General features: G+C 38.0%; 1 protein-coding gene across 2 annotated transcripts in view; it reads left to right on the top strand.

Annotated features, from left to right (window-relative positions):
* The window catches only part of MANBA (mannosidase beta), a 98,466-nt gene that overhangs the window by 13,312 nt on the left and 71,661 nt on the right, over positions 1-13,493 (top strand). For both annotated transcript variants that reach the window (XM_063108250.1, XM_063108249.1), the window contains exons 2-5: positions 3,861-3,955; positions 6,366-6,471; positions 7,296-7,466; positions 11,606-11,729. In XM_063108250.1, the coding sequence (XP_062964320.1) occupies positions 3,861-3,955; positions 6,366-6,471; positions 7,296-7,466; positions 11,606-11,729 (496 nt within the window). The remainder of the gene's footprint in view (positions 1-3,860; positions 3,956-6,365; positions 6,472-7,295; positions 7,467-11,605; positions 11,730-13,493) is intronic.

Here is a 13,493-nt window from a genome sequence, read left to right as displayed (position 1 = left end):
TACCCGACACTTAGGTGTGGGCTAAGCAAATTGTCTGGTTTTCCCATTTAAGTTGTAGTCTCTTTAGTCAGAAAATAAAGAGTCTCTTTAAATTGTATCTCCATTTTACCTAGAGCTGTGTTAGATGGGAAGCAGTATCTACCAACTGAAGGATTTTAGGGAAAAATGGTGTTAAGGTTGACCAGAATGTTTTGACTGATTCACGGGCTGGGAATCTCTTATACCTATGCAGTCTTTGAAGTAAGAATCATAGGTGAAGATCATATTTGACAAGGGAGAAAGTGAGGTTTGGAGAGTACAGCTTTTTCTGAATGGAACACATAAATACCTCTGTGTGGTTTAGGGTAGCTTAATATGTCATGAACATTTTCTTTTATTTATTTTTTATTATTTAGTACTTGATACATGGAAAGTTATGTGCACCCACACATTTATGAATTGGAAAGTCTAATAATTAAATGAATACCAGTGCAAGTGCATTTGCTATCCAGTTTACGAGCCTGCATATTGCCAATACCTCTGTAGCTACCTGCCCCTCCCCAGTCCCTTTGCCTGCCTTCCCTGATGGTAACCACTATTCTGAATGATCATTTTCTTGCCTTTTACAAATTAAAGTTTTCCCAAATATCTATGTATCTTAATCAATATATTGTTTAATTTTACTTGTTTTCAAATAAATGTTTTCTTAACATTTATTTATTTTTGCCTAAGTGTCCATGAAAATGATGCCTGCAAATGAAACAGTTATACAGGCTTTCTCCATTTAACTCCATTTGAGGTAGTTGTGTCTCCTTCCCCAACACATGCATACCCTCCCCATTATCAACATCCCCCACCAGAGTGGTACATTTCTTACAATCAATGAACCAACATGAACACATCATTATCACCCAAAGTCCACACTTTGCATTAGGATTCACTCTTGGTTGTACATTCTTTGTGTTTGAACAAATGTGTAATGACTTGTACCCACCATTATAGTATCATGCAGAATAGTTTCACTGCCCTAAAAATCCTCAGTACTCCCCCTGTTCATCCCTTCCTTCCCCTTAACCTCTGGTAACCACTGATCCTTTTATTGTCTTCCCAGTTTTTCCTTTCCCATGACAAAAGATAGGATTACAACAAAATTAGTTAAAGATCTGATTGGCTTTTGTTCATGATTCATGAATCAGGGCAGCCTAGAATGAGGCAGCCTTCATTCTACAAAATAGAATGAGGGCTCCACTGGGCAGTGGCAGAACAGTTGGATTTGCAATGTGGGAACAAGGAAACAGAACAGTAGAGGAAAAAAATGATTGGTTAACATCAGATTACCTCAGGTTACTTTTCTGGTAAGCGTTAAAGCAGAGGGGACTTCATTATTGCTGACTCAAGTGGACTGAAATCTCCTGTTTAAAGGAAAATCTGGCCTATTTGGGAATCTTCCTGCTTCCTTAAAGTTTTAGTTTGATTATGTGACATTTAGCATGAATGACTCCATTTTGGTTTGGTCTGGTCTGTTGGGGCCTAGTGCAGAAGCTTAGTTCAAATAAATGGCCTCCTGTAACTTTTGTCTGACATCCAGAATATCATATATTTGGAATCACACAGTATGTAGTTGCTTCAGATTGGCTTCTTTCAAGTGAAAATTTTAAACCTGTAAATTCTGTTTCTGTAGGAATGATATATCTGGGAAGATTGCCCTCTCAAACTCAACATGCAGCTTCCTTCGAGGAGCTGGGAGACAGGACAGGGATTCGTGTCCCACCAGCCAGGTCATCAGCCAGCCCAAAATGCCTCAGCATTTTGCCATGTGGTGGCTGAGTTGTCTTCACACATTTTTTCTCATGATATTTTTAACTGTATTGGACTAGGTCCTCAGTGTAGAGTTAGAAATAGGGCTGGGTGGGGAGTGTTGGTCACCTAATAATTAGGTGCCTCTTCAAACCTGTGTCCGTCAGTGTTGTTCCAGGTTTATTCATTGGAGAGACTGCGTTCTGTGTGAGGGACGAGCAGAAAAGGAAGCAAGTTGTCTGGGCCTGGTCTACACCATTTAACGGAACAAAACCTTACCACTGACCAGACCTTAAGCGTCAGTTTGGTGATTATCTGTTTTTGTTAAATCTCGTCAATCATTTCCCTCCCCTAGTAGTTTATCAGAATATTTCTTCCAGTGAGGAGCAGTTTCTGGCAGATATGAAGACACTTCAAAATGTTTGTGGGAAAATGGAATTAAAAGATAATACAATTTTTTCCATGAACTCTTTCAAGATCCTTTGTGCAGTCATCCCTTGTTATCCAAGTGGTCTTGGTTCCCGGAACACTTGTGGATACCAAAATCTGAGGATGCTTAATTCCCTGATATAAAATGGCATAGTAGTTGCATATAACCTATTCATATCCTCCTGTATACTTTAAATCATCTCTAATTACTTATACCTAATACAATGTAAATGCTATGTAAATAGCTGTTAAACTGTATTGTTTTCTGTTTGTATTTTTTGTTGTTGTATTGTTATTTTTTATTGGTTTTTTTCCTCCAAATATGTTTGATCTGCTGTTGAAGCCACATACGCGGAACCCACAGACATGGAGAACCAACTGTTCTTATCTTGATCTTGGTGCCCTCCCAGTGATGTTGTAGTGCCTCTTCTAGATTCGTGCCTTGGGCAACCACTCAACTGGCCACTGCCAGCCTAACTTGGTCATCCGCCTGTTACCTCTGTGGAACCTGGATGAAGTTGGCTATAACTTCTCTATCCGGAGTTGTAGTCCCTAGGGAAATAACCCTTGTCCCTGTACCCTTCGGAGGGGGGTGCCCCTCTATGCCTGTACAGTTCCTTCCATGTATTGTTCACAGATAGATAAACTGAAAAGTTTCACTTACTGCTTTCTGTTCTGCCTCCTGTTTTGGAGCCTTCCTCTGAGAGGTAAAGGATCGAGAATGGGTAGGAGAAGAAAGACCTAAGGATTATAAGAGGGAGGACTTGGGGCTGAGCACTCAGATCAGACAACATCTGTGAACACCTAGGAGGCCAGTCATCTAGGGCAGGGGTGGGCAAATGTTTTCAGTAAAGGGCTAGATACTAAATACTGTGGGCTTTGTGGGCCATATGGTCTCTGTCCCGTATATTCAACTCTGCCATTGTAGCATGAAAGCAGCTGTATGTGATATATAAAGGGCTGCGCATGGCCGTGCTCTCATAGAACTTTATTTATGGGCACATGTCCATTCTTAGCTTGCTGGCCACACATAAACAGGCAGTGAGCTGCATTTGGCCTGTGGGTTGCAGTTTGCTGACTTGAGCTAGGATAATATATGAAACCTGAAATTTGACAGTATCTGTGCTGCCCATGTATTCTCTGTAGAGATCTTTTTGTGCTTACTTAGTACGGCTAAGTGAAAAATAACTTTGGGCACACTAAATGAGTCCAAGGAGTGGGAGTTTTGCTGATCTGTGAGCAGTGGAGGAGAAGTCTCCCCGCTGGAAGACAGCTGGGATGGTGGCAGCGGTAAGCAGAGGAAGGACTGCAGGCGATGAGAGGAACACAAGTTCTGTCTTTCATTCTCTGCTAATATCTTGGAAGTTCTGTGATTAGTTTCAACAAGGGAAACCAAACTTCATCACCACACATGTTCTTTGATAATGAAACTGTATTATTTATATTTCAGAACTCTTCCATTTCAGGTAATTTGTTGGAATTTTCCCCTCATACTTCTTAGTATTAATGATCGGACCTCTTTGTTCTCCTAGTTCAAGAGTTTATTAATTTTTAGGGGATAAATAGCTGTTGTTAATACTTTATTCCATGCTTGCTTTATTAATTTATTTTTGCATATTTAACCATATACAATAATTTTTATCTTGCACCAACAGGAACCGTACTACAGATTTAATGACCTTAACTACAGATGGATCTCCTTGGATAACTGGACCTACAGCAAGGAATTTAAAATCCCCTTTAACATTAGGTTTGTATGTTTGTGTGTGTATATATATTATTATTTGAGCTTTTCTTCTTTTTCCGTCTCAGCAATAATCTTTTGCTTTGTTTAGATTGCATATCAGAGTTGACAGATTAAAGCTTTGTACTATGATAGTGAATATATAACTACGTTCTGTTTTGTATATGAGGATAGTGCCATTGACCAGTCATAAAATTGTATCTTATGGAGTCATTTTTTCCAATGGTTGTAGTGCAGTCACCTAGACCTAGTCAATTCTCTTATGTAGATTTTCTCTTCCCTGCCCTCCAGTAATCAACAGAGTGTACATATTATAATATCATTAAATAGGATGAGAGATGCATCATTTGTTCTGTGTGGTGCTAAACCAGCCATTGAGACTGTGACCTTGGCCTTATACCATGTCATGACACCATAAGGAAAAGCACAGGTATTGTTTTCAGTAATGTTCTGTTATTATACGCACATATTTCCATATGAAACAGAATGTAACCCAAGTATATATACCACTCTGTTGCTAAATGGAAAAAAATTGTTCTGTTACTTTTCTATGATTTTTTTTTGGTAATTATTTACAAGTCTCTTAAAAGAAAAATAAAGCCAGAATATTGTGCTCAATATCATTGTGTTACTGTGTTCCAGCCTTTTACTTATAAATATCTCCCACAGTAGTTCTATTTTACCTTGAACTCAACATATCCAAAACTTAGCCAATTGACCTTTCCTCTTAAAACTAACTTTATATTCTAATAGCCTCATTGTTTCTCTTAATGTTACAACATTTTCCAATCTTTTATATCTGAGTTGTTTTGGGCTCATCATACCTTTTCTTCATCTCCTGGTATTCAGTTTGTTTCTAAATCTTATTAATTTTTGCCTAACATTTCTCTTAGTTCAGCCCCTTCTTCCTCATTTCCAATTTTCCACCTTTGCCTGGAAGGTGAGTGCCTGGAAAAAGGCCAAAGCTGTCTAAGTAAATTTCTTGCTTTGTCATTTTATTCTTTAATTTTCCTATGTATAAACATTAAATTCATCTTCCCAAAATTCTAATTTTGCGCTGACATGTTTTTGATCAAGAATATTAAGTGTCTTTCTTTTGCTTGGCAAATCAAATATGCACCTCTCTGCTTCTCTGTGAAAATTCTGCTGAATGTTGACTGTCCCTGTAACATGGCCTGCACCCCTCCCACCCCACTAACCTGTCCAGAATTCTCCCACTTAGCTCCCCAGCCCAAATTATGCATCTGAATCAAGTCTTTTACCTTAAAGTAATTGATGCTGTTAGCACTTTCTTTCTTTGGTTTTGCTCTTTCTCTGGGAGTCTACCCTCTACCCAGGCATTTCTACTCATCTTTATTTATTTATTTTTTTAATAACAACTTCATTGAGATGGAATTCATGTACAATATAATCCACTCATTTTAAGTGTACAATTCAATAGTTTTTAGTATATTTACAGAGTTGTGCAACCATCACCAAAATCAATTTTAGAACATTTTTCTCACCCCCCCAAAAGCCATATGTATTAGCAGTCATTTTCCATTCTCCATCTACTCCCACCCCCCCATCTCTATCTCAGCTCTAGGCAACCACTAACTTCCTCTCTGCTTCTGTGGATTTGACTGTTCTGGAAACCTCATATAAATTGAATGATACAGTATGTGGTCCTTTGTGACCGGCTTCTTTCACTTGGTGCATTCCCCATATTATAGCATGTATCAGTACTTTTTATTTCTTTTTATTGCTGAATAATATTCTATTGTATGGATATACCACATTTTATTTATTCTCCTCTTCTTTAAGTTCTTGTTTTCTTCTTGAAGTGTTTCCTTGTTAGATAAACTTTAATAGCACTTGTAGTGCACTTGTAGTTGTCCAATAAGTGCTGTTGTACTACAGAGTACAGCAGATTGGAAGTTTTCTGTTTCCTGTATTTTAGGCTTCATTGCCAACCAGCCTACAGACACTTTAAATTCAGAGACTGTTTTCGTTTCCTGTAAGGCTTAGCAGAGTGCTGGGTACATAGTATTCACTCATAGGCACTAGTTAGTTGGTTAATGTGTTCTTTTAGTGTTAGTAAAAATGTTTGTGAAAACATTTTGTATCTATTATTTAACTTTGTTCTCATGAGAACTTTTGCAAAGTAACTAGAAAAAAGCACAATGCATTTGGAAATTATAAGTTATGCTCTCGATTTTACAGTGATTGATACATTATAGAGCAAGATAAGCTGGATTGCTCAAAGAACATACACATGTATTAAACAAATACTTCTGAAAATTTCATTGGAATCTGCCTTTTAAGAATTATATTTTTCTGTGAAATACTTATTCCTTTAGTTCTTAACTTATAAAAAAAAGACTTATCTAAGTTAATTGTTTATACGTCTTTAAAAAAATCTTTTCTTTTTTTTTAGCAAATGGCAAAAATTAAATTTGATTTTTGAGGGAATAGATACAGTTACAAAAATCCTGTTCAATAAAGTCACCATTGGGAAAACAGACAACATGTTCAATAGATATGTAAGTATATAATGACATCAGGTTAAAAAAAAAAACATTTATGTGTTTATGTTCATTGGTTTTGTGAATAGAGAAAAGTAAATGTGTAATTGGCCATTTGACAAGCACAAGCTCTTTGAAGCACTAGATGATTTGCTTTATTTCTCAGTTGTCACATTTGTAGAATGATGGAAACACTGCAAACCCCATGGGGTCATTGTGGGGATTTAATAAGCTAATTATATGAAATGGTTGGCGAGTTCAGGAATTGTTCAACAAATGTTATTCCCTTCTCTCTTGTTTGGTGATCCAGAGTTTCATGGGAAATGACAATTGACAAATGATTTTAAAAGAAAATGTTCTTTTCTTTCTGGAATGATTACATGAGGAGATTGTATCCTGATCTCCCTTCCCTTTCAAGGGTAGATTTTTCAAGACAAAAATAACTTATGACTTAGAAATACATGCTCTTCATACCAGAGAGTCAGGTTATCATAAAGTGTCTAGGAAATCCTTGGCAGTTCAAGGCCGTATGTAAATAGCCAGAGCAGACATTCCAGGGCTAAAGATATTTTCTGCTTTGTTTCCCTAGGACCATCATTCTGTCAGTAAAAATAGAAGGAGAAACCTAGAAATCTGTGTTTGCATAGAGGAATATACTTAGCTATAACTAAAAGTGAGCAACGAAGTTATATGATTTTGGAGAGGTGCTTACTCCTGCAAGGAGGCTGAACCTAGATTTGAATGATTTTATGCATCTTTCATACATTCTGCCTTTATCTGAAATTTTGCACAGAAGGCTACTTCCACATCATGGGTTTGTCTGTTCTTTCCCTTCAACTCAGAGCTTTGATATTACCAAAGTGGTCAGAGACGTGAACTCCATTGAGCTGCGCTTCCAGTCAGCCGTGCTGTACGCAGCCCAGAAGAGCAGAGCTCACGCTCGCCACCAGGTGCCCCCCAGCTGCCCGCCGCCAGTGCAGAAAGGGGAGTGCCACGTCAACTTTGTTCGAAAGGTAATAACGGTCTCTCACATGGGTAGGGCTTTACCTTGGAGGCTGGCATATGCCCACATCTGAAATGCTTGTTTGAAGACTCCAGTGGCATTTTTTTCAGAAGTTGGGTATCTCTTTCTTGACCCCTTAATGCGATTTGAAAACTTCAGATAAGAACCAAAAGATTATCTGGATGTTTGTGGAGAATCTTTATCTTTCTAGGTTTTCTTTCTGAATCATGCTTCAGAATTTAGGTAACAGCAGAAAAAGAAGAACAATATGTGGCCGATACTGTAACTTTACAAATTGTTTAACAATACTTCCGTTTGAGGTTCATCTTTTGATTATTTTGACTTTGGCTTCAAATAACACAGTGGTGTGAATACTGGGGGTTGCACTGTCCCCCCCTTTCCTTTTTAAAACCAGGACAATTCTGGATTATAATGCGAAAAGTTATTTTTGAGGTCGTCAATAAAGTTAATGTATACTCTGTACATATATTCGTGTGGTATTTTCCCTCTACCCTTTATCCAATTTGTGACATTTAAAACTGGCATGCTCTCCAGTTATCTAGATAGAACAGAGCTCTTTATTACTGAAATCAGAATCAGACCCAGGTTTCTGCTATCACAATGTGTGGGACACTAACCTTGGGGCAGACTTCCAGAACAACTGCAGATTGCATCTTGGTGTTTCTGGCTCAATTGACATGGTGCAATGAGAAGAGACATGAGTCGGAGACCAAGTCAGGATCTAACTTGGACCTGAATTCTGGCTTTACAAGCTAGAGTGACCTTAGTCACACCCATCATTTGTATATGGAGCTAATCTCTGTCCCTCCTTTCTGATAGTGTTGATATGAGGATACGGTGAGTTAATTATGTAAAGTGCTATACAGCCATTCACAGTGTAGAATGATGATATTATCTATTTTAGAGGCTTATTTCTGTAGTTACAGATTTCTCAATTGTAATGCACACAATGTCTCAGCTTAGCGTATATGAAATCAGTGGGGTACAGGTAGGGAGCAGGGTGTACAGAGAAAAATGGCTGTTCCTCTGGCTGTCCCTTCTAAGTCTCTTTATCCACATCCTCCTCCTCTTCAAAGTTGTATTATTCAGGCCTCTGTCTGTTTAGACTCTTTTCTCCTCTCATTTTTTACCCTCTCTAGGCTATCTCATTTACCTTCATTTCTTCAACAACCAATTGATTTGCTAATGACTCCCAATACTGTATCTTCAACCCATCCTCTCTTCAGTTCCAGACCTTATATTCAAATGCCTATTGGGCATCATCACTTGCCTGATTCACAAGCTCAGTGTGTCTAACACCGCACTTGTGATCTAAACTCTTCCCCCAGAGTTCCCTCTCTTGCTGAGTGGAATACTATCCACAACAGTGGCTTAAGCCAGGAACCTAAGAGTTATGCTTGGTATATTCCTCTCTCTTTTTTCTCTCCTCTATTCCATTACTAAGTCTTTTGATGATGTGAATTTAACCTCTTCAAAAAAAAATAGCTCTTGAAATTGTTCACTCTCCATTTCTACTACTGTGTCTTGAGTTCAGTCATTTCTTGCATGAAATACTTCCTTGGTCACCTAACTGGGATCCCCACAACCTTACTTGCCTTCCTCTAATTGTCCACAGAGCAGCGAGGATTGTCTTTTCAGACAGAAATGATCATATCATTCCTCTTAAAACTGTCCAACAGCTTCGTGTTGCCTTTAGGCCAAAGTCCGTAGTTCTTAGCTCTGTCAAATCCGTGCTCACTTCTCCAGCCTTCTCCCCACCTCTTCCCGTTGTTCATCTTCATCTTCTGCAAGGCATCATGTTGTCTTGCATTTGCAGATCTTTGCACATGCTGTTCCTTCTAAAGAACATGCTTCCCTTTTCCCTACTCACAGTGGATAAATGATACTTATCCTTCAGGTCTCCATAATAAAGTCATTTTTGTTCAGGGAAACTTGTCTTGCCCCCGGCCCCAGCTATGTATTCCCTGTCTATTTCCTTTGTAAAACTCATCATGCTTGTATTTATTTATTTAATGCCTGAATTTCTTGCTCCACTGAGCATTGTAAGCAGAAGGACTGTGTCTGTTTTGTACATTGATGTACTCTCAGCCTGAAACATAGAAAGCACTTCACAAATAATTTTTGAATCAGTAAAAACTCTCATCTGGAGAGGTTGGGTGAATAAGACTGGTTTGTAGCCCTTGATGGGGAAAATAATCCACCTTATAAGGTGTTGAATATTTTGCTTTCCACTTTCTCCCTATCCCCAATGAAAGCATTACACACATGTACTTATAAACACTCCTAATAAATATCTCCAAGATGGTTTTCATTACAAACACGCAAATCTGTAAATTTAGACAGATGTGGATGCTATGAAGCAGTTTTAAGGTTTTGTTTTTCTCTGTAGTGGAAATGAATTTATCTCTACCTTGAATAAATACGGAGCTAAGAAAATAATACTTCAGTGAGAACAGTTTGGCCAGATCTCCAGGCTCTATTCTCCAGCTGCCTCCATTTAGAAGGATCTTAGTACTTTACTCTGGTGCTTGTTCCTTTCTAAAATCTGAACTAAAGCCTCATACCTCTTAATTAACTGTGTTTGAAAAGTAATTTTTTTTCTTTTAGGAAGAAGAAATTAGAAAAAATTCTGCTTGAAAGGGATATATTTTAAGAGAACTATTTCCTACTTTTGAATTTAAACCTTTGTATCTTTGTAATATAGAAGTTGAGTGTCATGAAGGGAGAGATAGGGGGCTGGGCTGAGTAAGACTGGATAAAACGTCTGCCGTGGCCACCTGTGCCAGTGTCTAACGTTTGAATTGATTGGGGTTCTGTGTTCAGAAACAAGGACTTCTGAATTTATATTCAAGGAAATAGGGGTTGGTGAGTCTAGCTAGGGTTTTGTTAAACTTGTTTATAAAATCTTTATCTTCCAATGTATATCCTCATTCTTTATAGTTGTTACACTTAAATACAATGGTTGGGTGCAGAGACATTTTGGAGAAGTTTAAAGAGTAATTATTGTGTTATTTCTATGTAATATGCTTTTGAAGGATAAATGTACAATTCTTCATAATTAGATTTTATGTTCTTAGAACATTTCCTCAAAATTTAACTATGTTGCCTAGCTTGATATATTGGTTATTGTATTAGTTACCTATTGCTATGTCACAAATTATACCAAAACTTATCAGCTTAAAACAACATTTATTATCGTTGTGTCTGTCAGTGAGAAATCCAAGTGTGGCTTAGCTGGGTGCCTCTGGCTCAAGGTCTCTCGTGAGGTTACAGTCAAGCTGTCGGCCAGGGCTGCAGCCATCTCAGAGACTGACTAGGGCTGAAGTGTGTTCCTAAGCTCACTGGTGGTTATTGGCAGGCCTCAAGTTGCATCCGAGCTCACTCATATGAGTCTCTACGTAGAGCTGCCCCATGACACAGCAGCAGGCTTCCCTCTTGGCCAAGAGAGTGCCCAAAACAGAAGCTGTCTTTTATAACCTAATTTTGGAAGTGACATCACCTCTGCAATATCCTGTTAGTTAGGGTGGTTCACTAGGTCCAACCCATATTCAAGAGGAGGGAATTACACAAGGGCATAAATAGCAAGAGGGGATCAGCATGGGCCATCTTAGAGACTGTACGTTTTGGGACAGAGACATGCACACACACATTGTTATGGGCTGAATTGTGTCCCCAAAATTCATATGTCAAAGTCCTAAGCCCCAGTACCTCAGAATATAACTGTATGTGGAGATAAGGTCTTCAAAGAGGTGATTAAGTTAGAATGAGACGTTAGGGTGACTGGTGTTCTTGTTAGAAGAAGAAATCTGGACAACAGAGAGAGAAACACCAGGGGTGCTTGAGCACAGAAAAGACCGTGTGTGGACACAATGAGAAGGTGGCCCTCTGCAAGCCAAGGAGAGAGGCCTCAGAAAAAAATCAAACCCTCCAACACCTTCTCTAGGACTTTTAGCCTCCAGAACAGTGAGAAAATAAATTTCTGTTGTTGAAGTCACCCAGTCTGTGGTATTTTGGTATAGCAGCCCTAGCAAACACACATACATAATATTTTAAAAGAAAATGTTTTTCTTGATGTTTACATTTCATGGTAATCAGAATGTATCTTCTTTTTTCTTCTTAAAATTACAGGAGCAGTGTTCCTTTAGTTGGGACTGGGGGCCTTCCTTTCCCACCCAGGGAATCTGGAGAGATGTTAGAATTGAAGCCTATAATATTTGTCATCTGAACTATTTCACATTTTACCCGATATATGGTAAGCTAGGAGACATTATTTATGGTTTGTATTTTTGCATCTTCTTGTTATAAAAATTGGGTTCATAAATTGAATATATAGATATATTTTTTAGAGACAGGGTTTTTTTTTTAACTTTGTGGTACATTTAATTTAAAAAAGTGAAAAATAGACAGTGATTTGTCATGAAAATTTACAATATAAAACAGGTAGGGAGGTAGATATTTAGCATGTTTTCCAAAAAAAAGAAAGAAAACTAAAGAAAGAGTAGCTTCAAGTTTTCCTGAACTAAGTATTCTTCCTTCAAAGAATAGGGCATGCCAGCTTGTATTCCTTTTAGCTGCCTCTGTAGTCACTTTTGGTGTCGAGTTCTTGGTTTGCTCAAGTCATTAGACTGACTTTCTATCCCTGTGCATTTTCCCCGTAACTAAGAGCACTCCTGTGAGGGCCCTGACGCACAGGCCGTGGTAGGAGTTGAAAATAAACTGGAAGGTAAACAAGGCATAATGAAAGTCTAATAAGGTGAAGAATGTTACTTTTTCAGTTGAAGGAACTACTCACTATCAAGGAGCATTGAAATAAAACCTCAGAAATCTCACAGATGTCAATGAATCAGTTAAAAGCTGGTTAAATACTGAGTTCTTGGCTCAGTCCTGTGTCTGTTCGGCATAGAAGAGAAATTGAGTGTGTACGGTCTTCCCTAAGGTGCCGCACATTGGTTGGGGTGGGGAAGGAAGAGATAAACAATTACCAAACACAGATTGTGTAACAGTGTCCCAGCATGCGAGCCAAAGTAGTTCAGAAAATCAAAGTTCAGTGAGGATTCGCGAAGTTAGGGAATCAAGGTGAAGGTGGAGGCAAGTGGGATCTTACATGATAGCGTGTGATGCTGAGTTGTGGAGGCCTGCCCAGCTGGAATCAGTAAGAATGTTGGTGTGTCAGTGTGAGAGTTCTGCTACCTCAGGCCCTGGTGATCCTACATGGAAAGCCACTAAGAGAGGGTTGGTAATTGAGGAGGTTATTTGGGACTGCTTTTATGATTTATTGCTGCTTTTATTTTTAAACATTAAAAAGGCACTAAAAGATCTAATTTAAATTGCACATTCTTTTGTTTAGTGCTTCTCAAATTATTCTTTTGAGGTGTAACCCAAACTGAGGATTTTTGCCACTAAAATCAAATAATGGTTCATTCTCCTTTCATCTCCTATCCTGACCCATAAGTTTTCTCAGGTATATGTAATAGAGTCTAATATAAGAAAGGGTCTGATTTAGCAAAGAGTTACTTATTTAATTATTTTAAAACTTAATCAGGTTTTCGGTAGTTTGCAAAAAGTACCTGTAAGTTCCAGATACCCTGATATGGGAAAGAATTTTAAATAACGCCACTCTAGTTTAATTTAAAACTTTGAATATAAAGCTAAACATTTCTTCCTGATATGAGTCATTAGAGTTCAATTTATTAGTCACTAGTGACTGGGTGAATTTTATTTGAGTTAAATCAATTTAAATGATGCTTAAAATTCAATTTAGATTCAGTGTAATCAATTCCCCGTATCAACTATATTTTTGAAGTTTTATGACTGCAATGTATTTTGTACTTAACATAGAGAAAAATATGTTTCCTGCTCAGAAGATGTACCTTGTGTGCATTAAGCAGTTAACTCCTGTATTTACAATTAATTTTATAGCTATCAATTTGGTTATTTGCTGTAATAAAGAGAATTGAAGCATAAACTCATGAAAGCATTAGGAGAGGAACTACTTTTAGAAATTTTTTCATAGTTT

Source organism: Cynocephalus volans, chromosome 9, assembly GCF_027409185.1.
Source record: "Cynocephalus volans isolate mCynVol1 chromosome 9, mCynVol1.pri, whole genome shotgun sequence".
Taxonomy (NCBI): Eukaryota; Metazoa; Chordata; class Mammalia; order Dermoptera; family Cynocephalidae; genus Cynocephalus; species Cynocephalus volans.
Note: the sequence above shows the minus strand (reverse complement) of the source record. Positions and strands in the feature narration are given on the sequence as shown.